This window comes from Panthera leo, chromosome C1 (assembly GCF_018350215.1).
Source record: "Panthera leo isolate Ple1 chromosome C1, P.leo_Ple1_pat1.1, whole genome shotgun sequence".
Lineage (NCBI taxonomy): Eukaryota > Metazoa > Chordata > Mammalia > Carnivora > Felidae > Panthera > Panthera leo.
The window spans coordinates 105,810,170-105,837,842 of record NC_056686.1 but is presented as its reverse complement, the minus strand read 5'-3'; the positions used below and the strand labels follow the sequence as shown (position 1 = coordinate 105,837,842).

Below are 27,673 nucleotides of genomic sequence, written 5' to 3'. Positions count from 1 at the left end.
GGGAGAGGGGCATGTACAGCTTCTCCAACTGGAAACTTGAGGGATGAGGGGAAGTTGGCTACACTGACTAGGGTGTCAGGGAAGAGCATTCTGAGAGAAGAGAAAAGGAAGAGCTTGGGGAACTCCCAGAGGCAGTGAGAAGCCCAGCACTTCTGAGGACCTGAAGGGCATAGAGCAAAGAGAGGGGTGTGTGCAGGAAGGTCCCACCTTCTGCTCAGACATCAGGTTCAGGAGAAAGGAATGGGGTGGGATAGGGCCAGTGATGGGGTGGTGTTCCTGGTGCCCATGGTCTTCAACTTTTGGCCCCGACCCTTCTCTTCTCTTTCCAGAGCTGCTGGCCGCAAAGAAGACCCACAGCTGTGAGTAGAGGGTTGGGGCAGCACCTGGTGCTGGGTGTGGAGAGATGGCAGGAGCTCAGCGAGGCTCCGGAGCTGGCCCAGAGACAGAGGAGCTAGGCAGAGGTGGCATCTAGGGAAACAGGGAGATGGGGAGCTGGGGGTGGGGTGTGAAGAAACCTCAAGATCAGGGTGATGGGAGGTCAGGAGGAAGCCTGTGGAGTCAGAGGGAGCACCACAGGCTGAAGGAGAGAGGGATTAGAAGAGAACTGTGGGAGAAGAAGAGGAGGGGTGCTGGACAGAGGCACAGGAGCTGGCAGCAGGAGGGAGGGAGACAGAGCAGGGGGAGGCAGGGGTGGCCTTTGGGACTCGGGGAGCCTGCACCAGGCTTTGCGACAGCTGAGCCACATTTGGTGTTCATCTTGGTGGTTAACACATCCTGAGGTGTGAACAAGCCAGGCAGTGCAGAGCTGGAGAGCAGGAAAACCTTCACCTCTGTAGGAAACATGACACACAGGGACACTCTGGACCCCGAAAGACTGAGGCCACAGCATGTAGGAAGGCTAGAGCTCAGGAAGGACTTCCCAATGGACACTGGTGGGGAAGCATCCCCTCTAGGGACCTCTCAGCACATGGGATCTAACCCCTTAGTTTGTAGAGGCCATTCCCCCAGAAAATGCACCCATCCAATCTCAGTCCCAAAGCTTATATCCCATCAGGGCCAGGCGCGCCCTTAACCGCCTGAGGGTACTCTGGGAAAGGCCTCCTCCAGAAGCACAGGTCCCCGCATTAATGAGAACCACTCTGGCGCAAGAGAGACCACCTGCCTTTCTCCATGGCGCTCCCCTGGATTGCCTACCAGTTCCTCCTGAGAGCTCACTGACCTTGCTCCGGCTGCCAAGATTGCCTAGAGCCTCCCTGTTCCAAGCAGGGACATCTCAGAGGGCAACAGCGTCCCCTCGTCCTTGAGCTGGGCGGACAGGCGCCGGGGGGCTATCCAGGATGCTGCGTCCTCCTGGGTGGGGGGTTGCTTGGCTCAGCACAATCCAGATCGGTGCCTCGCCTGCCCCTAGCCACAGGGCCCCACGGAAATGCTGAGCAGGGCCCTGGGAGGAAAGCAGGTCAAGGAGTGACGTGCTCAAGAACCGGGGGATGGGAACCAGGGACCATATGTGGGTGGGGGGGGGGGGAAGAAGGGGGACTTTCGGAGCAGCTGGAACTGGAGGAGCCTATACTCCATCCCGACCTTAACCTCTTACCACAGAAACCTTGACCAAGACCATGCCCCCTTCCCCTCTCCCAACCCCACTGGGCCTGTGCAACCAAGCCCTCGCCCCCACCCCAGAGTGTCCTATGAGAAGCCAGGGTGACAGGCCTTCCGTGCATGTGCATTCTGCTGCCCCGAGAGCCAGAGGAAGGCCAGCAGGGAAAGGTACTGTGCTGGGGAGCTATTAGAGGCCCGGCAAGACCAGAGACCTCTTAGAGGATCAGAGAATCCGGAAGAGATGAGGGACTCCCCCAGGCCGAGAGCCTCAGAAAAATAGGTTCTGAACTGAGACAACCCAAGGAGGAGATCCAGGACAGTCCCAAGAAGGGAGGAGCCCAGGAGGGACTCCCAGACCAAGAGAGGGCCTAATCACTAAAGGGCCCTGAAGAGGGAACCCTCAGGCCCAGGTACCCCACAGAGCAGATCTGAGGCTGAGCGGGACCCTCAGAAGGACCCCCAGGCCAATAAACTCTAGCCTCAAGTGCCAGGAAACCTCCCAAGCTGAGACATCCTCAAGAGCTAGAGGATGAACCAGAGAAGCTCTCCCATTCCTCAGGTGGGATCTGGGGCCAAACTGCCTGAGTTTGAATACTGACCCCACCACTAACTAGCTGTGTGACCTTGGGCAAGTTACTTAACCTCTCTGTGTCTCACTTTCTTCAAAATGGGGATAATGGTGCCTACTTCATAAAGTATTTTGTGAGTATTAGATAATCCACATAAGAAATTAATAACCGTTTCTGGCACATAGTAAACATTATTATTGTTTTATTACCACCACCACTACCATCATCATCGTCATTGTCGTTGCCAACATTATCTGCATTCCAGTTTCAGTAGTTTTGGTCCTGAGGAAATAACCCTACCTGCGGATAATGGATATTTGTCTGATGATTATTACTGCTGGTATTATCTTTAGTCCCTAGCCAAGGGCATATGCCATGTCTGGAGGGAGGTCATGAGCATGGCGGGTGGGGTGGTGGGGCGGCCTCTCAGACTGCACCCCACTGGGTGGCAGTTGACAGTCCACAGGGTCTCTGGTGGCACCAGCCACTGCCCCCCCGGGGGCAGACATCCTGTGACTTACCTCTAGAAACATCCCTGTCCCTGGAGTCGCCTGGCAAAGAGGGTCAGGCTGTGGTCCTCAGCGGGAGGGGGAGTAGGAACCTGGCCCCAGGCTCCCGTGAGCTCCATTCTGGCTCCCCAGCCAGAACTACCTTGACGGGTGGAAACAGCTTTTACCGCGTGTGGCTGTCGCATGTGGTTTTGGAATTTTCCAACGCCCCCTGCAATTGGCTGCCCCGCCCCTCACACCCTGCCCCAGGCCCAGATTGGCCACATTCGGCGCCTGTCATCCTACTCGCTGCACCCCAGAGCGGGTGGGGATGGAGTGGGGGGGTTGTCACTCGGCCACCTGTGTGGTGGTGGCTTCAACCCCCCTGGCCCAGAAGAACTGAGAGGGAGCTAGGTGAGGAGCTACAGGCTGAAGCTCGGCAGAGAGGGCCTCACCCCCAACCCAGCTGCCAGCTGTGCCCCATCCCCGGACCACCCCCCACTGAGGACAGAAAGCCAAGGCAGCAAAGCCCAAGGCTCAATCATGAGAAGTAAGTGAATGGGGCCACCTGGGAGTGGGGAAGCCTAGATGCCACTGTCATCCCTGGGCCTCTGGAACAGAGAGGTGTCTTGGGAACAGCATGAGCAAAGCTGAGGGCTCTTCCCCCCACCACAGGGTGTGTCCCAGTCAAGGCCAAGTTCTGTTGGGAGATGGGTGGAGTAGCTGTGGAGTCTCACTCCCCAGGCAATTTTCTTAGGGCAGGGTAATAGAGGGGGCTGTGGAGGACCACATATGTCATGAGCCCTGGAAAGGGTCTGCAGGAGTGTCTGAGGTGCTCTGCCCCGCGTTTAACAAGAAAGGACTGAGCCCCAGGGAGGCCAGTGCTTCATCCAGATCACATGGCTGCAGCAGAGGGAGGTTGGTGACTGACAGGCACACTCTCCCACTGCAGTAACTCCCTCCATGCCGCCAACCTGCCTCAGAGTGGGCTCAAAGAGGAGCCAGAGGGGTTGCTGTGCCCTGAAGCAGCAGGACAGGGAGAGGAGAGCCAGATCGGCAGATAGAGAGGGTCAGAACCCAACATCCAGGTCTCAGCATGTGTGTGTGTGTGTGTGTGTGTGTGTGTGTGTGTCCCCAGTTTCCGTCATTCATTTGATGAGGGGGGATCAGGCAGGGGAGACAGAGCAGAAAGCCTTCAGTTTCACCCCTTCCTGGTGTGAAGCCATGGGCCAACAGCTTGCGGGCAGATGTGTACAGTCCCTGTGCCTTCTAGCAGAGCAAGCACAAGTAAATCAGACAATCCCTCTGTTCACGTCAGGAAAGCTGGAGGGCCTCTCAGAGCACAGGGCAAATGAGGAAAAGGGAAGCCCCATGTCCCTGTGGCCTGAGGCCTGAGGCAGGCCCAGCCTCAACCTGGGGTCTTCCCACAAACCACAGAAGGGAGGCCATATTGGGTCCTGGAAAGACCCATGGGCTGAGAATCTAAAGACCAGATTCTGATGCCAGCTCTGTCACCAACTAGCCACGTAGTCTTAAACAAGTCACTGGGCTCTGGTCTCCTCATAAGCAAAATAAGAGCTAAATTTAAAAACAAAACTAACTCTGGAGAGGGTCCCAGTTCGAGGACCCACGACCAAGGAGAGAGCCCTGGTCCCCAAGGTGAGCACCCCCAAAGCTAGTGAAGGCATCTCAACTCTCCCAGGACATAGAGAGGCCATAGAAGAGAAGGAGCTTGGGACAGAGATTCCAGTGTTGGTGTATGAGCTGGGATGGGTCAGGAGGGGCAAGGAAAAAAGCCAAAGATTTCCACAGGAAGAGGGGCCCTTTGGAGCTTCAGTTTCCTTCTAGCTTCTTCCGACTAGCAGCAAAAGTTAGCAAACCAGTCTTCCCAGAAATGGTCCCCAGTCAGCAAATCCACCCTGGGAAGCAAGGATTGGGTGTGTTTCAGAGCCTGGCAGGAGAACAGGAGTCCCCAGGACTGGAGGAGGGAGCCACTAGGCAGTTCTACATAATTTCCCCCCAACAGCTCCATCCAGTCTGGTAGATAAGAGAAGGGGGTCCCCTCCGATCTGGGGGTAGATGCCACTAGTCCTTCTCACCTGGACATCTCTGGGTATCTCATAGCCCCAGGTTACCTGGCTGCCCCCATCCCCGCCCACACACACACCTAGTGAGTGCCAGCCACCTCTGCGCTCTCTGACTATAGCCAGGGAGAGTCTACACACTGGGGGCTGGGGACTATGACACACCCAGAGACTGAGGCGCAGACAAACAAGGAGCAGAAACATACCAGGAAATAGAGAGAGGTGCAGAGGCCAAACCCAAAGGACAGAGTCATGAAATACTTGGGGAAAGAATGATGCCCTGATGGAGCTGTAAGTGGAGAACTACCACCCAAACAGCACCGTGTGAAGCCCGACACAGAGCTGGAGCGCAGACAATGGAAAGGCACACAGACACAGGGAGAGATGGGGAGGAAAGAGGACAGGCTGCAGAGAGGAGATGCTGAGTACTGAGTGGGTCTAGGAAGGCAGGAAAGGGGAGGCATGGATTTTATGGAGGTTCTGGAAGGGTGATAGGGGCTCCCTGCCATGGCGAGCTGCAGCTAAGCAAAGAGGAAATGTCCATTAGCCAGAAAGACTCCCAGCCAGCCAGAGGGATGGTGGCCCTAGTCATCTCTCTCTGAGGGCACGGCCAGTGTGGAGGCAATAGGCATGAGCTCCCCCCACCAACCATTGAGTGTGCATGGGGCAGTAGGGGGAAGGGGAAGGGGAGGTATGAGGTCGCATGCCAGTCTTTGCTGTGCCCTGACCTTTCCAAGTCTGGTCATGATAATGAGGAGCCATGGGCCAGAAGTAGTCCAGGTCCCCAAGGGTGCCACAGCTATTATCCTGGGAGCCCTGGACCACCTGAAGACTTTACAAAGGGCCCCCTCCTTCCCTGCATCACCCCAGAACCTTTGCCTTTTCTTCTCTTCCCGTCCCTAACTGGAATCCCAAACACCCCTAGCCCAAGGTCCTAGAGGCCGCGGCGCTACAGCCTGTCCCATCACACTGAAGCAGTATTGCTGCCCTCCTGGGGGCCCCCTCATCTCCCCTGCCTCTGTGCCCCTGACTCAGACAGGGAACAGGGACTTTCCCATGCTAAGAGCCCTCTAAGGAAGGCAGCTCTGGGGTCTCCTCTTGTCCTCCACGGCCAGTCCTGAGATCTAATCTCTACTCTTCCTGCTACTGTAATGCTGTTCTGGGACTCTGGGCTCAGAAAAGATGGGGATGTGTGTTCGGGGCAGGGTCGGTTACAGGGCAGAGCGTCAGCACCCCAGCCAGAGTCTCTCTGGGTTCCTGGTCTCCTGGAACAGCAGAGCCCTGTGGAAAGGACGCACAAGGCTGGCGGCAGGGAAGGCCGCTGACTGTGTCTTGGGGCTCCCACTCCTCAGAGCTTCCTCCTGGTGATTCATCCCCTCCCCCCATTCACTGGTTGTTTTCACTCAATTCTTTTGTTTCCCCTCCTTTCTCCTGTCCCAGACTGCGGGGGTGGCGGGGGCACCCGGAGGGGTTTCAGGTGGCTGGCTGTCTTTCGTGGCTTTTCAGAACCCCAGACTCTCCCTCGCCCACCTGAGTTTTAGCTTCACTACTTTCTCAGCCCTGGGATCTGGGTGTATCAGCAGAAAACCCTCGCCCTACCTCGGGAGCAGTGTTCAGCAGATAGAAGTGCTTCTCTCCTGGCCCCCGCCACCCCTCCCCCTCCCGCTCCCCTGTGGGGGCACACACCAAAGTGGTTTCCAGCTTTGCAGAAGCTGCGGGAAGGAGAGCTGAGAAAGGAGGGAGGCTGGTGACAGGCTGGGGTACACTGGGACCCCTGGCCAGAGCTGTGGTCTCCATAGGGGTGGGGGTGGGGGAGCTAAGCTAAGAAAAGAGGTGCATTCCTCTTTCCTGTCCACTCATTCATCCCTGCAGAGGCCTACTACGTTGTATGAAAGCCAGCCCACACCCCCAGAGGAGCTCTGTTGGGTCAGGCGAGCTGGCCTTGGACACCTTGGCCCCAAGACATGAATACAGGCAGGAGGAGGTGGCACGGCAGATGAAGAGCAGGGAGCGAGGGGACCATGTCCCTGGGTGTTCTTACACCAGGCATGAGTCCCGGCTTTAGTTCCCCAGGGGGTCGTCTCTGAATTCTGTTCCCAGCCCACCTTTCCCTGTGGCCAGTAACCTTGTCCCGTATCCCATTTCCTTGGTTCACTTGGGCATCTCATCCTTACAGGGTGTATAGCTTAATGGTTGGGGACATGGGTTACAGAATTACAGAGACCTGGGTTCAAATGTCAGATCTGCCACTTCAGGCTGTGTGACCTTAGTCAAGCCACTTACTCCCTCCTTGACTGTTTTCTCATGTGTAAAATGGGGACAGTACAAGCAATGCCTGGTCCCTAGGGTTGTTGTAATCATTAATGAAACACGTATGCAAAGCCTGGCACCAAGGAAAATTCAGCCACGGCTTATGTCTATCATTATCATTGCCCTTGAACCCCTGTCGGCTGGAGAAACGGGTAGAGAAAGAGAAGGAAGGCCCATCTGGAGACTGACAAAACACCAGGAGAAGATAAAGACCCCAGGGTGCCTCTGGTTGCATCCACTCTACCAGGGCTGGTGGGGCAGCAGAGGGGGGGGTGGGGGAGTGGTTCTGGGGTTTGAGGGGAGAGATCCCCCTGGGCTAGAGCCCCTCCTTCGCTCCTACCACTTCCTCTCTGTGGCATAGGGCACCTGGACAAGGCCAAGGGCTGGCTTCCTAAGAGCCAGGCTCTGGATGCATTCAGAGAGCGCTATCAATGAATCTCACAGCTGTGGGAAGGGTGAGATTAGAGGGGTTGGAGGGAGGGAAAGACCACCTCCTCGCTACCGGATTTCCCCCAGAGCAGAGCAGAGGTGCACACAGCAAGCTCCCTGGGGATGCTTCAGTCTCTGAAGCAATCAAGAAGGGGTTCATTTTCTTTTCCCAGTGTCCTATCAGAATGCAGGTTTAGAGGCCTCACAGGCTGAGGAGAATAAATGAAAATGAGCTGGGGGAAAGACGGCCAACCCCACCCTTGTCCCCCAGGGAGGAGCAGCCCTGCACAAAAGCTTCAAGAGGGACTAAATTCTCGCTACTCAAAAGTACAGACTGAGGACCAGCAAGCTTGGGCACCAAGCAGAGCTTGTCCATATGCAGGATCTGGGCCCTCAGACCTGAGCAGGGACCTGCTCACAAAATTTTCACAAGATCCCTTGGTGGGGGCTAGAGCCATGTAATCACTAGCTGATTTCAGGAGCGTTTGTAAGTGGACACCTCTCTCTCCTGGGAGTGAGAGGGTTTCCTTTGATGGGCCCTGGGAGAGAGCAGCAGTGAGGTGCAAACATCTTCCTGAAGCAGCGGGGGCCGCAGGGGCTGGCCTAGACAGTCCTGACCTTTGCTTGGTTCAAGTTCCTGGCACCATCAGGCCCTTAGACGCTAAGTTCCTGGCAGGCCAGGCTCCAGGGCAACCGTTTGAGTAATCCCGTGATTACTCAGCTCCCCCTCCCCAACCTGGGTTCCCATCACCTGCTGCTGCAGGCAAGGGCTCGGGGGTAGGTTGTGAAGGTGAGGGGTGCGGGGTGCTTTCAGCTCCTGTTCACCTCACTGCCACCTCTGCCGGTTCTTCCCGTTCTCTCCCCACTCTCTCCACTCCCCGCCTCCACAAGTCCCCCTCGCGCGCAACGGGACTTTCTCTTTGAGGTTTCAAGCAGATGGCACTGAAAGGGGTACAGGTGGCAGGGGAAGGAGGGAGCAGGGAGAGCAGGGGCCTGGTGGTGCAGAAAGGGCCAGGGGCAGGGCACTGGGGGCAGAACATAGGTGTGGGTCTTTCTGTGTTTCTGCACCTGCATCTCCAGCTCAGGTTCTAAGTCTCTGTTGTCTGTTAGTCCTGAACCTCTTGGTCTCTCTAGCTCAGAAGCTACAAGAGTCTGAGCCTCCCAGCTCGGAACTTCTGACTCTGTGTTCATTCTCACTGTGTACCTCTGTCTTGGGACTGTGGTTGGGGAGCCCTGAGGAGTGGCTGGCCTGGTGGCTGGGGTCTAAACTCCAGCGTCCCCCTCAAGAATAGGTATTTGTGAAGGGCATCCATGGCTGGCCACATCAGCCTATGAGAACAATAAGGTCTTGGTTATAGTGCCACGAGGCTCCTGGGGCCAGGACCAGCAGTGGGTCAGGCATAGGGCAGGGAGATGTGTCTGGGTCACCTGTGTGGTTGGTGCACACACGCACACGGATGTGGCTCTTGGAGAAGGGAAGAGGCAGGGAGGCCTGTGGTTGACTGCTGGGCTGGAGTCCGAGTTCCCACTGTGGCTTGGCCTAATCTCCCTGCCGCTTACTTTTTTGGGTGACCCAAGGTGGTTTCTCCCCTCTCTGGGCTGAGGGCCACTACAGAGGGAGACCCACACTGTTGAAGGGGAAGGTGTTGACACAAGCACAGACTCCATGGGGCACAGGTGTTTCCATCAGGCCTCAAATGCCCACTGGCCTTCTTCACCTTTGGCCCTGCTCTGTAGTAACAGCATATGTAGAGTTTTGCCTCTTACACAGTGCTTCCCACAGGTAATGTCATTGCGCCTGCGAAACTACCTACAATCCCCCCATGGACAAACAGTGTTATTTGTACCCCGGCCTCACTGGCAAGGGAACCGAGGCCTAGAGAATCTAAGTGACTTGACATGCAGTGTCTCCATGTTTTCTGTCCCTTTTCCAGCTACCAATCCCCCGTCTTGTTCTCTCTTCCCCTCCACGAATTCCAATCTACTCCTAATTTACTGGAAAGAATCTGAAAGGCTCACTTTCCGTCACCACCCCCCCCCCCCCCCACGGTGATCACAGCCTCCTGCGTGGGGTTTGGGCAGTCGGATGGGGGCTGGGGTGGGGAAGAGAACGGACTTCTCACGGAGGGGTTTCAGATACTCATGGGCCCAGTCCCCCATGAGGAGGCGGCTGCTTACTCTGACTCAGCTCAAAGCTGGCTTGAGGGGACGGTGGTGTAAAGGCGCCCACTTCACATTGGGAGGCCCTACGCATATGCGTGACCAGGGCCCAGGCCAGAGCCAGAGGTAAGCTCACTGGAATATAGGTTTGCCCTATAGACAAGCTGCTGCTTCCACTGACCCTCAGAGTAGGACACGGATGGGGGACACGTCACCCATGAGCAGGGGCTGCAGTCCTAGACCACTTTTCTGGTCTGCTCCACCCCAGCCTCCCTGCTCAAAGGGGAGGCAGCAGGACACCAAAGGCACACAAGGGACCCCTGTCCCTTGGGAGGGACAGAGTCCCCCTGACATAGTGGGAATCCCAACTCCCCTTCAACGACGAGCTGGGAAAAGGCCAACTGCTGGTCCCTGAAATTCAAGAGAGAGCTGTGGGCATTGACGGGGCCAGGGCAAAGGAGAGAAGAATCTGGAGCCAGGTATAGGTCAGGGACCCTGTGGCCCAGAGAACAAACACTAACACGCCAACGTGCAGGTGAGACTGCTGGCTCAAGCAGACATGCCCACTGGCTCACAATTATGTGTACCTTCCGTGTGTACACACACCCTCAAACATGCCCACTGGTGTGTGTACCCCAAAAGCCATGTACACAGAACAGCATAATGGAAAGCAGGGGAGCTAGGATGTAGACCTGGCCCTGGGGCAAACTTACCTCATCTGGTCTATTCCCTCACCTGTAAAGGAAAGGAAAAAGTTTAAATGAGATGGTCCCTAGTCCCAGCCAAAGTTAGCATTCATGACGTGTGGGCATACAATGGGACCCAGAGGCCCTCGTGCACACGTAAACATCCACACTCTCATGTACTGATACACACAGAGCTGCCCACTCTCTGCTCCGGGGCCAGGAGCCTCAGCACCCTGTTTGATTCTCTCCCTGGGTCCCTGGCATCTGACAGACCTGGCTTGTTGAACCCTCTCCTGGGCTCTAACTCACTTCTCCATACCCCCTGGGCCCTACTCTGTGGACCCTGTCTGCTTGGCCCCGGGGTCTCTGCTCAACCCACCCCTGAGCCTTCACTGCCTTGCCAAGGATGGCTGGCATCTGTACCTGGCCCCCAGTGCCTCCTGGCTGGTTCACCACATCTCCCCCCCCACCCCGCCCCCACGCTTCACACTCTTCCCGTGGAAGCAGAGCCCTGGTTGGGGAGAGGGGCCTAGAGGAAGCCCCCTGCGCGGGAAGCAGGTGTTGTAAAGCAGCGAGGACTCTTAGGTCCCCAGGCGGGAGGGAGGCAACTGGAGCTTTTCCACTTGAAGGGCTGAGCAGGTGGCCTCTCGGCAGCTGCATTCTTGCCCCCTTGGGGCTGCAACAGCCCCCGGCTGCCCCACCAAACCAAACACAGCCCCCCTAGGCCTGTTGTGGAGCAGTGTTTGGCACTTTTTTCCTTCTTTCCATCTTGCAAGAGGGGAACAAGCTGGAGAAGGGCGAGTGAGGGGGCAGGAGGCAGATAAGGCTCCTGGGCTGACCTCCCGTTCTTTCTTTCTTCCAGCACAAATTGAAGTGATTCCTTGCAAAATTTGTGGGGACAGGTCATCTGGGATCCACTACGGGGTTATCACCTGTGAGGGGTGCAAGGTGAGCATGTGCGCGCGTACGGTCTCTTCCGAGGTGAGGAGAAGGGGTTCTGTGGCCTTTATTCTGGGATGGTCTACTGAAGCAGCTAGGGAGCTGCTTGGGAGGTGCCTTACCTGGGAGGCCCTGTGCACAGGAAGGCCTTGTCCTGAGCTGGGAACATGATGGCAGGGCAAACTGTCATCATGCTAAAACATGGAGGAGAGAAAACTGATGGGGGGTCGAATCTGGGAAAGCTGGGGCCAGAGCCGGGGCTGGAAGCACTGGGGACTGAGCTGGGCCTGGCCAGGAAAGACAGCCAAGGTCTCCTCGCCTGCCTTCCCCAGGGTTTCTTCCGCCGGAGCCAGCAGTGTAACGTGGTCTACTCCTGCACCCGCCAGCAGAACTGCCCCATCGACCGTACCAGCCGAAACCGGTGCCAGCACTGCCGGCTGCAGAAATGCCTGGCACTGGGCATGTCCCGAGATGGTGAGGCCAAGCAGGGAGCCCCCTGGGGTTTCCCTGGAGTCTCCAAAGAGGCAGCCTGGCCTGCTGTGCTAGGCAGAGGTTACCCTGTAGAAACGTCCTTCTGTGGGGCATGGGCTGGCCATGCACAACGGGGGTGCCCGGTGGGGTAGGCCCACCACCCTCACCAAAGGACTTTGCCGTCCCCAGTTTTAGGGTCTGCTAGAACAGTCCTCCATTCCCCAACATCCCCGACTCCTCCCTTTCCTCTTCCTGTGATGGATTCTCCTCAGTCCCCTCACCTGTGGCCCAGAAACCATCCAGCTTCCACATCCTCCCTGCTGCCCTGCTGCCCCATGGCTCCAGTACTAGCTCATCTCCCTTCCTGGTCTGCCAGCCCTATGATAGGACACAGGATGGTGGCTAGGAAGGGAGCCAGAGTGGGCCTGAGAACAACCCAGAAGTCATGAGCGTGGGGAGGGCTGCTGTCCCTGGCGCTTTCTCGTGTCCTCGCCCCCGCCTCAGCACAGCCCCCCATCACCACCCAGAGGGAGCCCAGGGAGGGGCTGGGGGAGGCATGAGGTGATGAGGAGCCAGAAAGAGTCTGTCAGCACTTTTCAGCGCCCAAAATAACAAAGTGAAAGGAAACACGCTGGGGTGCAAAGGGGCAGGCGGGGCGAGGGGCTGTGCCCCCACACCTGGGAGGGGTGTGCGGGGGGGAGTGAAAAGGCAGGAAAGAGAGAGCAGAAGAGGATGTTCAGAAACAAGCCGCGGAGCCTGGGTTGGGCTGTGGTGAGTATCTAGGTCACCAGGGAGCCTGCAGGCCTGACCACAGGGAGACCTGTGTTTTCAGCTCTCCTCTTCCTCCGACCCTCCTAGACAGGCGAGGTGACCCCAATACAGCTCGAGGCCCCCGACATGACCACCCCCAGCCCCAGCATCAGGAGGCCAGAGTCCTCAGTCCAGATTCATGCCATTAGCAGAAGCCAGTTTCCAGCCGGGAGAGTTTGCCTGGGAGACCAAAACGCCTGGGCTGGACTGGCCCTGCAGCAAACACCTAAGAGGTGGCAGGGGTCTCAAGCAACAGTGGGGGCCCCCGAGGAAGCTGTGCTCGGTGCCGGCTATTTAGGGGACAGCAAGTGAATTTGTAATGATCAAAATGCATGTTGGTGCCGCCCAGCACCCAAGTCCTCCTGCCTTGAACGCTCTTGGTCCCCGACCTCTTTCAGCTGTCAAGTTTGGCCGCATGTCCAAGAAGCAGAGGGACAGCCTGCATGCCGAGGTGCAGAAACAACTACAGCGGCAGCAACAGCAGCAGCGGGGACAAGTGGCCAAGACCCCGCCAGCGGGGGGCCAGGGAGCAGATGCCCTCGCGTGCCCCGTGGGGCTCCCAGATGGGCAGCTGCCCCTGGGCTCTTCGCCTGACCTGCCTGAGGCCTCAGCCTGCCCCCCCGGCCTTCTGAGAGCCCCAGGCTCTGGGCCCTCCTGCCCCAGCAGCCTGGCCAAGGCGGGGCCCAACGGGGCCTCATACCACCTGGGACACAGCCCCGAGCGGGGCAAGGCCGAGGCCAGAGACGGCTTCTATGGCACAGGCAGCCAGCTGCCCCCTGACACATGTAGGCTTCATTTCGAGGACCCCAGGCATCCTGGGCTTGAGGAACCAGGACAGGGCCCAGACAGCTACTGCAGCCCCAGCTTCCACAGCACCCCAGAGGTGCCCTATGCCTCCCTGACAGAGACTGGTGAGCAGCTGGGAGGTGGAGAGGGCAGGGACCATGAGGGAGGGGCTTCCAAGAGAGGGGCCTGAGCCAGCACTCCATGTACACCGAACCTGAGCCCAAGGGAGCCAAGGGGTCGAAGGGGGGCGGGAGGCAGAGCAGGGGTAGGACAGGCCAGGAGTGCCCTTTGTGTGGGTAGGGTGGCAGCTGGCTGACAGAGCCTGTGCCTTCCTCCTCTGGCCCCAGAGCACCTGGTGCAGAACGTTTGTAAGTCCTACCGAGAGACATGTCAGCTGCGACTGGAGGACCTGCTACGACAGCGCCCTAACATCTTCTCCCGGGAGGAGGTGGCTGGCTACCAGAGGAAGGTGAGGCCAGGAGAGCCCACGGGAAGGGGGGACATCCCGCCTCCACTGGGGGAGTGCAGAGATGGCCACCTGCACAGGCGAGCGGGCTGGAGCAACGCACAAGGGTGTTCCCACTTTGAAACATGGGGTGTGCGTGCGTGTGTGTGTGTGTGTGTGTGTGTGTGTGCATGTGTCTAGCCAATGGATGAGAGCTTTTCCTTGGCCCCTGCTGGTTAACATTTTGCCTGCCCTTCATCCTACCGCCTCCAGCACCCACACCTTGGCGTACAGACCTCGGCATACTCTCCTTCCTCGTCCTCTGATGGTAACAGTAGTCAGAACCCTGATGTTACACACCCCTTCTCTGCCGGGCGCTGTGCTGGACGCTTCACATAAATTATCTTCCATTCTTACGACAGCCACCTGGGAGCCTGGCATTTATTTCGGTTCTTAGCAGACCGGGAAACTGGGCTCAGAGAGGTTCACAGACTTTTCCTGGGCCACAAAGTCGTGGAGCCAAAGGCACGTTCGGATCCACTGGGCTCCAAAGTTTACACTCTTTTGCATCACACTCTCACAATACCACCTGTTCTAAAAATACTTGTTTGTCATTCAGCCTTCACTTCTCCAGGTTATCAAGACCTTTGGGTGTGTCTTTTTGGGAGAGGGGTCAGGGTGTCCTTCTCACCCCTACAAAATGCAAACTCTTTGAGGGCAAAGCTGCATCTCAGATGGGTTTTGTTTCCCCATGGACAGCTAACCGGGTGCCAGCTGCTGGTGGGGGCTCAGTGAGGGCAACCACGTGACAGGCATTGAACCCAAGTGTGCATCTGGGCTGAGAATAGGCTAAAATGCCGGAGTGGACAGTGTGGAAGTTCTGAACCTCACTCCTGATGTTTATCAGTCCAGGCTCCCGGGGGCTTGGGAGGGTGACAGGGTCATAAACCGGGCTACAGTGGGACCTCCTCCTTCCTTGCAGTCAATGTGGGAGATGTGGGAACGCTGTGCCCACCGCCTCACTGAGGCCATTCAGTACGTGGTGGAGTTCGCTAAGAGGCTCTCAGGCTTTATGGAGCTCTGCCAGAATGACCAGATTGTGCTTCTCAAAGCAGGTGCCCAGGGAGGGTGGGCAGGCCTGGGGGGAGGGGGACAGAGCTGGCTTCCTGCTTCGCTTGACTCCTGCCTGCATGTCCCTGCCCTCTCCAGGAGCAATGGAAGTGGTCCTGGTCAGGATGTGCCGGGCCTACAACGCTGACAACCACACAGTCTTTTTCGAAGGCAAATACGGAGGCACGGAGCTGTTCCGAGCCTTGGGTGAGGGGCAGGGGGAAATGGAGAGGGAGGGGTGGGATGGCAAGCCCCCTAGAGGTTCAAGAACCAGGGTATCCTCTTTTCAGGTCAGATCACCCCCTCTGCTCCAAACATCAAGAGGGTGGGTGTCCCCGGGCACCGTGGCCTCGTTCACCCGGCAAATCCTTTGGTTTTCCGTCCCTTAGGCTGTGGGGAGCTCATCAGCTCCATCTTTGACTTCTCCCGCTCCCTGAGCACATTGCGCTTTTCTGAGGATGAGATTGCTCTCTACACAGCCCTCGTGCTCATCAACGCCAGTGAGTGTTGCTGGGCCTGCCTGGGGGACATTCGGGTGGCAGGGGGGCAAGGGATAGTGAAGGGTCTGGACCTTCAAATGTGGTTAAGTCTGGAAAACTGCTTTAAAGAGCAGAATGAAGGAGGAGCCTGAGAGAGGGAAACGGCTCCCAAGGTGGAGTTGGGACAAGTGGGGGGCCAGGGAGCCGTGGGGATGAAAGGAAGTGAGCCACATCCCAGAGAGAAATTAGCTGGCCTGTGAGCTCACGCCAGAGTGTCCAGTGTGACCATGACCACACACTGTGATCACCCGGAAGCTCTAAAAATGATTCTTCTCCAGGCTCCACTCCTAGAGACTCTAAGGTCATTGATCTGGGGTGCAGCCTGTAGTATCAGGATTTTTAACAGCCTCGCACAGGTGATTGTCGTGTGCCACCAAATCTGAGAATCACTGCTCTGCGTGAGCTAATTTTAAAACTTTTTTTTATGTTTATTCATTTTTAAAAGACAGAGAGAGACAGAGCACAAGTAGGGGTGGGGTGGAGAGAGAGGGGACACAGAATCTGAAGCAGGCTCTGGGCTCCGAGCTGTCAGCATGGAGCCCGACGCAGGGGCTTGAACTCACGAACCGGAAGATCATGACCTGAGCTGAAGTCGGATGTTCAACCAACTGAGCCACCCAGACACCCCATGCGTGAGCTAATTTTAAGACTGTGTGCCATCACAATGGAACTCTGGACACCCTCCCCACTGGAATGGGGCGGGCTGGGCTGAGCCAGGGAATGCTAAGTATTTGGAGAACCTGGGCTAATGAGCTGAGCTACTAACCTGAGTTTGCAGATGAAGACGATCTGTTGTCTGGCTCTGCCAATGAGCAGAGACCTAATCATTTGAACTAGAAATAAAGACTTAAAAGATGACTTCTGGTGGGGTGCCTGGGTGGCTCAGTGAGTTAAGCATTCGACTTTGGCTCAGGTCATGATCTCGCGGTCTGTGAGTTCGAGCCCCACGTTGGGCTCTGTGCTGACAGCTCAGAGCCCGGAGCCTCCTTCCGATTCTGTGTCTTCCTCTCTCTCTGCCCCTCCCTAAGTCACGCTCTGTCTCTCTCAACAATAAATTAACATTTAGAAAAAAAAAAAGATGACTTCTGGCTATCTGATGGAGCCAGGGCAAAAGGTGCTTTGTCTGTTGAAGTTAGCCACCAATTGATGCAGAGGCCTTGATGCTGGCCTAGGAGGCTTCACCAAGGCAATCTCTCATCTGGTCTCAGCCTTGGCCAGGGGGCAGGGCTCTCTTCCATTTCATCCCCCCATAGTGGAATCCCAGCATCGAAAGGGCCATGTGAAATATCAGGGTATCATGGAGAAGGCAGCTTGGGCATCAGGAAATTGGGTGTTCTTATCCGCCTTATCTCTCCCCAGTTTGCCTTGTAGACAGCTAGCCCAGCCCCAGGCCCTAGAGCCCTTCTTTTTAAAAAAAAAAAAAAATTTTTTTAAGATTTATTCATTTTTCAGAGACAGAAAGTGAGTGGGGAAGGGGCAGAGAGAGAGAGGGAGACACAGAATGTGAAGCAGGCTCCAGGCTCTGAGCTGTCAGCACACAGCCCGATGTGGAGCTTGAACTCATGAACTATGAGATCATGACCTGAGCCAAGCCTGACACTTAAATGACTGAGCCACCCAGGCGCCACCCCCCAGCCCCCAGAGCTTTTCATTATCAAGCCAGGACACATGTGCATGTGCACGTGCACTGGAGGCCGTGCTCCAGCACAGATGCCCAACACGACACACCCTGTTGGGGGAATTTGACGTCCATGTTCTTTCTTCTTCTTGCCATGGTGCCGTGCCCTCCTTCAGACCGGCCAGGGCTCCAAGAAAAGAGGAAAGTAGAGCAGCTGCAGCACAACCTGGAGCTGGCTTTCCATCACCATCTCTACAAGACCCACCGCCAAGGTATCCTGGCCAAGGTAGGAGCAGTCCCCAAGGTGGAAGAGGTCAGGCCTGGCACGAGATCTGGGACCCTGGGGCTCTGTGGGGACAGAGTGCCATATGGTGTTAGAGAGCTTGCAGCAGCAGCACGGAAACCAAGGGGACAAGCAATCGCTGCCATTTGCGTACAGATGGAACATGAGAGAGCCTGGAATTGGGGGGCGAGGCCTCCAGGAATCAGTTCAGTTTAATATAGCCATCGCTTACCTAGCACCTGTTTGTGCAAGGCACCATGGAATGGAAAGCTACAGAGAAGTGATCCTTGCCCCCACTGAGGGTTCGTAGTGCAGTAGGAAGAGGCTCGTACTGGTACTCTGGTACAGAGTAGCATATGGTACGTGATAACAATAGTAGTACGATTAACAAGGTGCTGTCACAGACATGCTGTCATCCTCAGGGCAACTCAGTAATAGGACAGGTATTCAAATATCCCTTTAGCGGTGAGGAGACTTAAGCGACTTGCCGACGTTTGCATGATTGGCGAGTAATAAATACAAGATTGAATCCCAGTGCTCTCCCACTGTGTCCCCGCGCCCCTGATGGGTTCCTTCGGTAAGAGATATTGGGGAAATGTTATAAGCATAGAATAGGGATTAAAAATAATCTGGGGTAAAAAGAGTGGGTCATCAATGATTCCTAGGGAAGGTGGCATTTAAGGTAGGCCATGAAGTATGACAGATTTTAACAGACATTCATGGTGGTAGGACAGGCATGCCAGGCTACGGGAACAATATCAGCAAAAATAAGGAGGCAAAATAGTACATATATGGGGAATAGCTCATAGTACATTTTGACTGAAGCATAAGATTGGGAGCTGGCACTGACTGATGAGGGCAGGGAAGTAGCAGAAGACAAGAAGAAGCTGGAAATCAGGTCAGGTAGCAAATCAGAGAGGACTTTGAGTGCCATATTAAGGAGTGAAGGCTTTATTTCCAGGCAATGGAGAGCCATGAGGGCTGGAGGAATGATATCATCAGAGCTATTATTTAGGCAATTTAATTTGGAACCAGTGTAAAAGAACCTTTTATGTAATCATTCAAGCAATGGACCCTTGCTATGTGCCAGGCACAGTGAGTGCTAGGTGCCAAGGATACAGAAATGACTTACACAACGGTCTAGGCCCTAAAGAACTTCAAGTCCGGTTGGACAGCCTGGAAGGAGAGACTGACTGGACCGTGGGGGGGGGGGGGGGCAGCTGGAAAGCAGGTCTGACTCCACCTTCAGAATCACCCCCTCCACCATCACCCCCCACCTCCCCCAGCTATCAGTTCTCACTTGGCCTGTTACAGTGGCCCCTGCTCCTCCCTCCTCTGCCCTGCAGTAGCCACACAGCATAAGTCTCAGCCCTCCTATAGCCACCCATCCTGCTGAGACTCACCTGTAGGGTCTGTCATGGCTGACTGGCCTCATGTACAATATGACCCTGAATTTTTCTCACCTCCTCTCCTCTCCCTGCCCTCTCAGTCGCCTCCCGGCTATTCCTTTAACACATCACACACAGTTGCACCTCAGGCTTTTTGTATCTGCTGTTCCTGCTGCCTAGAAGGTTCCTCCCCTAGTTTTCCAAATGGCTTGCCCCATCCCTCCATTCTGGAGAGGTTTTCTGATGCAAAAAGCCCTCCACCCCACCCTGCATTACTGCTCTTTAAGAAATTCTCAGGCATATTATATTTTCTGGCTCCCTCACTAGAATATGCATTTAATAAAGCCAGATATTTTATTCTACCTTATTTTATCCATTGATCTATCCCCACACCCCATCACAGTGCCTAGCTGAGTAGGTTCTCAACAAACATTTATTGAATGGAAGGATGGATGGATGGATGGATGGAAGGATGGATGGAAGGAAGGAAGGAAGGAAGGAAGGATGGAAGGAAGGAAGGAAGGAAGGAAGGAAGGAAGGAAGGAAGGAAGGTTGGAAGGATGGATGGATGGATGGATGGAAGGAAGGATGGAAGGATGGATGGAAGGATGGATGGAAGGATGGATGGAAGGATGGATGGAAGGATGGATGGATGGAGGTACTGTGACAGTCCAGGCAAACTCAAAGTAAAGCAGTGGAAATGAAAAAAGAATGAATCTAAAAGATATCAAGGGATCCATGTTGCCTGGTCCTCTCTGACTGCCCCTTTGCTAGGAAACTAAGATGGTGGTGGGAGAGGAGGTGGGAGCTGGAGAGCTGGAGAGCGGTCTTTTCAAGCCTACTTTGGTTATACAGGAAGCTGCAGAAGATGAATGGTTTTCTTGGCCTTTCTTCAATAAGGTCTCCCTGCCTCTGTCTCCTCCTGGGTCTCTAGGAGAGACCCTCCAACTGAGTATTGGTAGCGTTGGGTACCTGCTTCAAAACTAGTTCAAATAGTTACTGAGCAACTGTCATGTGCCAAGCACTATGATAGGAACAAAAGGTACAGAGAGAGAGGCAGACAGGGAGAGAACCTACCTAAGGAGATTAGACCTAGGGTGGGAAGGCAGACAAATGAGACCATTTTCCTACAATCAGGTTTAAGTGCTACTACACAGAGAGAAGCCCAAAGGAAATGCCCTTAATCCAGGGAGGGGTAGTCAGGGAAATATTCCCAGAGGCGGTGACACTTGAAAGTGAGGAAGAATTAGCCAAGCAAAGAACTGGAAAGGCATTCCACATGAGAACAGCATCAATGAAGGCCAGTGATAGTACATAACAGAGTCGCAGGATCCAACCATCCTAAGAGCAGAAAGTGGGAGTTGGAGCACTTACCAGGTGAGTAGCGGAAATGTGATTGGGGGTTCACTCAGAAAACACACACCTGTCCTGCAGCAGCCCTCGCTTGTCTCCGGCTTCCTGAACACATACTTCCCCCGTGATGGGATCGAATCCGGCCACCCCTCCGATGCCAAGTGCAGAGGGGAAAGCAAGGAGGGTTGCCCTAGCCCGGGAGGGCTGAGAGGACATCTTGGCTCTGGGGAGGAGGCTGGCGTACTGACCCTCCCCCCCTGTTAACCCATGTCCAGCTGCCACCCAAGGGGAAGCTTCGGAGCCTGTGTAGCCAGCACGTGGAAAAGCTGCAAACCTTCCAGCATCTGCACCCCATCGTGGTCCAGGCTGCTTTCCCTCCACTCTACAAGGAACTCTTCAGCACTGAAATTGAGTCACCTGAAGGGCTGTCCGAGTGACCCAGAGGAGGGACTGCTTTTCCCTTCTCTGGAGCCCGCTGGCCCTCGCCCCAGCCCTCCTCCTACCCTCACCTTTTTCTTTCCTATGCTCTGAGAGGGTGGACCCTGCCTGTTCTTTGGGGGTGAGCGATTGCTCAGACTGGCTTTCTGCCCACAGGCTTGCCCAGCAGTGGGCCAAGAGCCAGAGAGGGTAGGGATGAAGGAACACCATCTCCAGCCTCAGCTTGGTCGCGTCTCCTTCACCATGACTCTTCACCCCCAGCTTCTGAGAGGCCTAGGGTGGCACATAGGGACCTCTAGGAGGACCACAGTGTCCTCAGGACACCAGGGGGATCCAGGACACCCTGGATGAATGGAACTCAACTCTGGGCTCAGAAGCTAAGAACAGGACTTTAAAATACCTCATTGCATTTCCCTGTGGGCTTTGGCTGGGGAGGTATGTCAAGCTCAGAGACTGGCAGCTGGAGCCCAGAAGGACCTGTATATAACATGAACACAGATCTTTAGATTTTCTGCCTTCCCTCTTCCTCTCAGCTCAGCAAGGAAGTGGTTGGACATGCTTCCCTTTACCCAGGGTCTAAAAAAAAACTGGATATGTGGAGGGTAAGGATGAGATGGGGGTAAGGGACTGGGATAATCTTTTACGGGATTTTATGGGATTTTTAGGGATAAGGTACAATGGAGGCCAAGAGCATCATAGATTGAGTTAGAACTCAAACCTCTTATGTGCACTTTAGAAATAGACTTTGGGGGTCAACACAAACCTGATGAGAGACACACACCCATGCACAGGTGAAACACATACTCACAAACTCAACCTGCAATTATGCACCTCTGCAGTACATTTAATCTGACACAGTCCCTGTCTTCCTTGAGGTCACAGCTCAGAGGTGCATAGTGGCCTCAGGAAAAGAGTCCCAACCCTGAGGGACCCCAGAACATTTTCATGGTGGTCCAGTCCACCAACCTTAGACCTGGGGTGGCCCAAACGCCATCCCAGCCCCAGATGTCTTCTAGCACAAGAAACCCCAGGAGAAGAAGAGATAGATGGCTGGACACTGGTCAGTCAGATGGTCCCAGACAGACGTTGGAGGAGTCCTGCTGTCATTATGGAGAAAGGAAACAGACACAATTTCTTCACTCTGTGACGGGGCACTACTGACTCTAGCAGGGAGGAGACCAGGGAACAGGGCAGACACCTGCCTCTCAGGCTGCCCCAAAACTTCTCTTGCTTGGCTTTACAAATAGCTATGAGCCATCCTGTGAGGGATAAACAGCAGGTGATGCGGGGGAGGGGGTTGTATTGCTCTCAGGGGAGGGTTTAATAGGCTAGACATAAATCCTAACTTGTGCTATTCTTTATAAAATGATTTTAAAGGCCAGGGGCATGTGTGGTGGGGGCCGGGAGGGGGGAGGGTCTTAAATCAGACCACCGACCAGCTGCTCTCTCCTGTCTCATTCCTGTGTGGAGACCCAGGTTTTCAGCCCAGCAACCCATGAGCATCAAAAGGATCGCAGCCCCCACTCTGAGCAGCCCCCAGGGAGGCTTGGGAGTTGCTCCTCAGAAACCCCCACAGGAGTCTCAAACTAAGCTCCACAGCAGATGTTCTGGATGGAGAACTTTCTCCACAAAATGATACCCATGGGGGGCATTTAGATTGAAAGGCCGCATCTGGGAGAGGAAGGTGCTTGTCCCTGAGCTCCCCAGAGGGCAGTCAGCATGTCCACCAGAGACCCTTTCGGAGCTGCTGGCTGCCTCCACTTCCTGACCCCTCCTAGACCCCAAAGTCTCCGTCTGCGCTCCCTCCCCTTCTCCATCCTGTAGTGGCGCTTGCTGCAGCTCTCCCTGGTTGCTTTATTTATTTATTTTGCACCAACAGGGTTGCTGCAGACTCATTCTCGCCTGGTTTAAAAAGAGAGAGAGGAAAAAAAAAAAAAGGAGAAATGCTTTCTGGCTCTTTTCTCTACCTCGGTCTTGGCAGCAGCGGCCACAGCAGCAACAGCAGCCCCAGCGGGCAGGCGGGCGGGAGGGCGGCGGGGCAGCGGGCAGTGAGGGAAGTGAGGCCCGGCGGCCCGGGGAGCAGCTTGAATGGGACGGCCCCCAGCCCTGGACAGAGGCAGTGTCCAACTTGATGCCGCCCTCCAGCTTCTCCGGTAAGTGCCCCCACCTCCTGTCCCAAAGCTGCAGCTGTCCTTCTCTACAATATTCTCAGAGACAAGGCCAGACCAGCGTCCCTTTCAGGCTAGAGGGTTTGCGCTCCTCCTGCCCCTCCCCCCTGCACCACCCCACCCCACCCCACCCCAACCAGCCATTGATCCTGGCCCCACCGGACTTTGATGGGAAAACTAAAATGTCCCAGACACCTCTATGGGGAAGGACTCTAAAGAGACCTCCCTCCGTCTCCCCAGGGCTTCCTCTACCTCTGGGAAGGGTTTCTCCACAATCAGTATGGAAATTCCAGAAATCTTTCCCCTAAGAGCCCCCTCCCCACGCAAGTCCCCATGTCTCCAGTCAGGTCTGCTTTAAAGGTTCATATGTGTCTCTGGATTGCCACATAGAGACAAGAAGAAGAAAGCTTCCTACTCCTTGAAGGGTTGATGCCCGAGACCCCACCCCATCTAAAGAAAGAAGTGGTTCTGACACCCATTTCTTCCGGCAAAGTGGCTGGAAGCCAGTCTTGTAGCCATGGAGACTGGCGAGGGAAGTTTGGGATTAAATTAGCCACGTTATAAATAAAGAAAAGGGGTTGTCCCTAGATCCCCCAGCCCCTAGGCCAGCAGGCTTTGGGGACTAAGAGGAAACTGACAGAAGGGGGAGGGAGGGAAGCTGGGTTACATGCTTCAGTGCACTTTTGCTGAGTGCAGAGCACAAAGGAGGAGCAGTAGCTGCAGCAGTAGTGATAAAGAGCTAGCTGTCGAGTGGACTTCCCAGAACAGGCGTAGGGACGAGGGAGACTGGGACACGTCTGTCCCTGGAGAACTCTCAGCATGCCAGAGATACCTGCCAGGTCGGTCTAGGGACAAGAGGAGCCTGGTCAGCTGCCTTTGCCTGCCCCGCACCATTCTCTCTCCTCCCAAGCCTCAGGATGGTGTCCTACATCCCTCTGCTCTCCGGGCCTCTTTGCTCTCTGGTTTCCTGCTACTACAGCGGGAGAGGTGCCAGAACAACTCTTCTAGAGGAGGGGTGCAGATCCTCACTCCAATCAGGATCCAGGGATGTGATCCCCCCTCCCCGACCCCGCAATGGGAAGAAGTCACACCACCTCGTAAAGTTCCACGTGGGAGAAAATGGGGTGTGTGACAGAAAGCTGACCCTTCAGGGCACAGACAGCCTGAAGCCCCAAAGGCCATCTGAATCTGCAGCTAGAAAGAAACCCAGGCATCCTGCCTCCCAGGGAGCATCACTTACCTCTTGGTCCCAACACCTCCCCTCCATGGTTCAATGCCCTGCTGACATTTAACACGGTGAGGTGAGAGTGAGTTCACCACCTATGGGGCCCCTTCTCCTCTGTCACCTCGACCAGTCCCCAGTGGCCATGATACCTGCCATTATCCTGATTCTGCCCAGGCCCTTGGTTCCCAGAAACCCACTTGCAGTCTACATGCTTTGCACACAGCCTGTGCCCAGAGATCAGCTGTGCCAGCCAAGGGCTCCCTTGCTCCCCACCCACACCATCTGGCCAGGTGCTGTCTCTCCTCCTTGTCTATGCCTCCCTGGCTCACAGTCTGTCTCTTGTGTATTGTTTGGGGACAAGAGATCTCCCTCAGATTCCCACGTTGGACTAAATCAAAACACTATCGAGGAGGGATGTAACAGGAGCCTGAACCTGAGGACCAAGCAACAACACTCAAAACCCAGGCATCCCTTGGGTCCCTCACACACCACAGTGTCATCTATAGGGGCTGCGCGTAGGGTTCTCATGAGGGACTCGGGTGCCCCCCGGTAGCCTGTGCCATGGCTAACGTGTTGCTTGGCTGTCAGCCACACAGGCATTCAGGGAGATTGGGTCTTGCTAATTCAGGGCCCCAGGCCCTGGGCCAGGCTCCAGAAGGGCAGAGGGGCAGTAGGTGGAGTCCAGGGGCACAGAGCTGAGCATACTTCCCAGCCCTGGAGGACTTCGTCAAGGTGAGGACTGCGCTCCCATCAGAATCCAAGCATGTGATTCCCCCTGAGCTATGGACAGATAGACAAAGCTATGGATAGATAACATGGGAGAACAGGGTGGGCAGAGAGTGGAGGGCAGAGCTTGGGGAGGACAAGTGTCAGGGAGAAGGGACCTGCGGTATTCCTGGATCTCACAGATATAGGAAAATGGGAAGACTCAACGTTACTTCCCTGCTTCCTGTCCATTCACATACAACTTTCCCGGCTGAAGTCAGGCTTCACTCACGTTCCATGAGCCAGGAGGCACTCGGCCTGTTACCCAGGGCTGGGAGGGAGAGCAAAGCAGAGATTCCCCAGAGAGGAGACCCAGGAGCCCCCCAAGGAGGCAGTCCCCCAGAACTGTTCCTGGGTCTGCCCTACTTGCTGGTGATGCTGACACAGGTAGCTCAATCTCCCTCTCCTCTACGGAGGCCCAGGAGGTCCAGGGTCACCATCGTCTGAAGTCACTTTCCAAACAGGACCATGTCATCATCTATTCCAGGACTGAAGAGGGGAAGGCTATGGGTCCAGCTCCAAAGCAAGCCTGGCCCCCATGGCCCCCTCTCCTGTTCCTGCTCCTCCTGTCTGGAGGCAGTTGTGGTGGGTGCCCTGCCGTGTGTGACTGTGCCTCCCAGCCCCGGGCAGTGCTCTGCCCCCTTCGGCGACTGGAGGCTGTGCCTGGGGGACTCCCGGCGGACACTGAGCTCCTGGACCTGAGTGGAAATCGCCTGTGGGGGCTTCAGCGCGGAATGCTCTCCCGCCTGGGCCTGCTCCAGGAACTGGACCTCAGCTACAACCAGCTGTCCACCCTTGAGCCTGGGGCCTTCTATGGCCTCCAAAGCCTCCTGACCCTGAGGCTGCAGGGCAACCGGCTGCGAATCATGGGGCCTGGGGTCTTTTCAGGCCTGTCTGCCCTCACGCTGCTCGACCTCCGCCTCAACCACATTGTCCTCTTCCTTGACGGAGCCTTTGGGGAGCTGGGCAGCCTCCGGCAGCTGGAGGTGGGGGACAACCACCTGGTGTTCGTGGCTCCAGGGGCGTTGGCAGGGCTGGCCCAGCTGAGCACCCTCACCCTGGAACGCTGCAACCTCAGCACAGTGCCCGGCCTGGCCCTGGCCCGCCTCCCAGCACTAGTGGCCCTGAGGCTTCGAGAACTGGATATTGGGAGGCTGCCAGCTGGGGCACTACGGGGGCTGGGGCAGCTAAAGGAGCTGGAGATCCACTCCTGGCCATCTCTGGGGGCTCTGGAGCCTGGGAGCCTGGCTGGGCTCAATCTTAGCAACCTGGCCATCACCCGCTGCAATCTGAGCGCAGTACCCTGCCAAGCGCTCCGCCACCTGAGCTTCCTCAGGGTCCTGGATCTGTCTCAGAACCCCATCTCAGCCATCCCCGCCCGAAGCCTCAGTCCCCTGGTGCGGCTGCAGGAGCTCCGGCTGGCAGGAGCGTGCCTCACCTCCATCGCTGCCCATGCCTTCCAAGGCCTGACCGCTTTCCACCTCCTGGACGTGGCAGATAATGCCCTTCAGACGCTGGAGGAAACGGCCTTCCCTTCCCCAGACCAACTAGTCACCCTGCGGCTGTCGGGTAACCCCCTGGCATGTGACTGCCGCCTCCTCTGGCTGCTCCGGCTGCGCAGGCGCCTGGACTTCGGCGTGGCACCCCCTGCCTGTGCCAGCCCCCGGCACATGCAGGGCAAGAGCCTGAGGGAGTTCTCAGACATCCTGCCTCCAGGGCACTTCACTTGCCAACCAGCCCTGATCCAAAAGTCTGGGCCACGATGGGTCATCGCAGAGGAGGGGGGGCAGGCTGTTTTCTCCTGCTCTGGAGACGGAGACCCAGCGCCCACGGTCTCTTGGAGGAGGCCTCAGGGCCCTTGGCTGGGAAGGGCTGGGCGAGTGAGGGTCCTGGAGGATGGGACGCTGGAGATCCGCTCGGTGCAGCTGCAGGACAGAGGGGCCTATGTCTGCGTGGTCAGCAATGTTGCCGGGAATGACTCCCTGAGGACCTGGCTCGAAGTACTCCAAGTTGAACCACCAAATGGCACTCTCTCTGACCCTAACATCACCATGCCAGGGATCCCAAGGCCCTTCTTCCTGGATAGCAGAGGCGTAGCTATGGTGCTAGCAGTTGGCTTCCTCCCCTTCCTCACCTCGGTGACCCTCTGCTTTGGCCTCATTGCCCTCTGGAGCAAGGGCAAAGGCCGGGTCAAACATCACATGACCTTTGACTTTGTGGCACCTCGGCCCTCAGGGGATAAGAACTCCGGGGGTAACCGGGTCACCGCCAAGCTCTTCTGACCTTTACTTCCACATCGGAGCTCCAGCCAAGACAGCTCCGGATACCAAAAGGGAAGAAAACCAAGGTTGCTTGAACCAGAACCTAGGCCCACCCCCGCCTGCATTGTGCCAACAGCTAATGACGCCTCTCAAGAAGGTCTGCCTCACCCCTCCTTTTGCAGTTTGAGGATGGGAGCAGAAGCTGTAGACCTGTAGTCAGTCTAGCCCTCCCCGCACCCCCCTCCACCAAGCAGGAAACATCCCCAAGGCTCCAGTCTACTCGTTCACACACACTGACGACACCCTTTAACAACCAGTACCAATTGCCAACCACAGCTACGAGATTATTGCAGAGGTGAGGCTGAGAAGCGCTGCTTGCTTCTCAACCATGCAGTCTACCTCTCTTTTCTGGTCTGTATCCTCCCCAGGAGCAAGGAACTAGGGCCAAGGATCTCAGGCTCAGAAGATGTGAGTGTACAATGCAGGGGGGCGGGGGGGGGGGCAGACTGCACACTGGCTGTGTCTGCATGAGGCCTCCAGCACCTGCCCCATCTGTCACATCATTAAACTTGCTGCCAAAAGGCCATGACAGCAGCAGTCTAAACTAATGTGATATCCGGAGTTTTCTTTACTTCACTCTTTCTCCCCTCTCATTTTTATCAAATCTCTCCCTTCCTACCCTTTCTGCCTGCCCACTGAGCATGTACCCCAGCAGCCTCCCCGACATATAAGCTTAACACCAAAGGAGG

The 27,673-nt window shown here is 56.0% G+C and overlaps 2 protein-coding genes across 3 annotated transcripts; both read left to right on the top strand.

The window, feature by feature from the left end:
- On the top strand, positions 1-20,584 carry RORC (RAR related orphan receptor C). 2 transcript variants are annotated; one of them, XM_042954010.1, is made up of 10 exons: positions 1-359; positions 11,188-11,273; positions 11,597-11,738; positions 12,944-13,456; positions 13,679-13,800; positions 14,759-14,891; positions 14,986-15,093; positions 15,276-15,386; positions 17,220-17,329; positions 20,343-20,584. In XM_042954010.1, exons 1-10 carry the CDS (start codon positions 263-265, stop codon positions 20,502-20,504), a joined length of 1,584 nt encoding a protein of 527 aa, XP_042809944.1. In that variant the 5' UTR covers positions 1-262; the 3' UTR covers positions 20,505-20,584. The 2 variants fall into 2 exon arrangements, with proteins under 2 accessions (XP_042809944.1, XP_042809943.1); XM_042954009.1 differs by lacking the exon at positions 20,343-20,584 and having other exon boundaries at positions 17,220-17,794.
- Positions 17,317-27,673, top strand: LINGO4 (leucine rich repeat and Ig domain containing 4). Its single transcript, XM_042954000.1, has 2 exons — positions 17,317-17,329; positions 25,151-27,673. Exon 2 carries the CDS (start codon positions 25,170-25,172, stop codon positions 26,943-26,945), a length of 1,776 nt encoding a protein of 591 aa, XP_042809934.1. The 5' UTR covers positions 17,317-17,329; positions 25,151-25,169; the 3' UTR covers positions 26,946-27,673.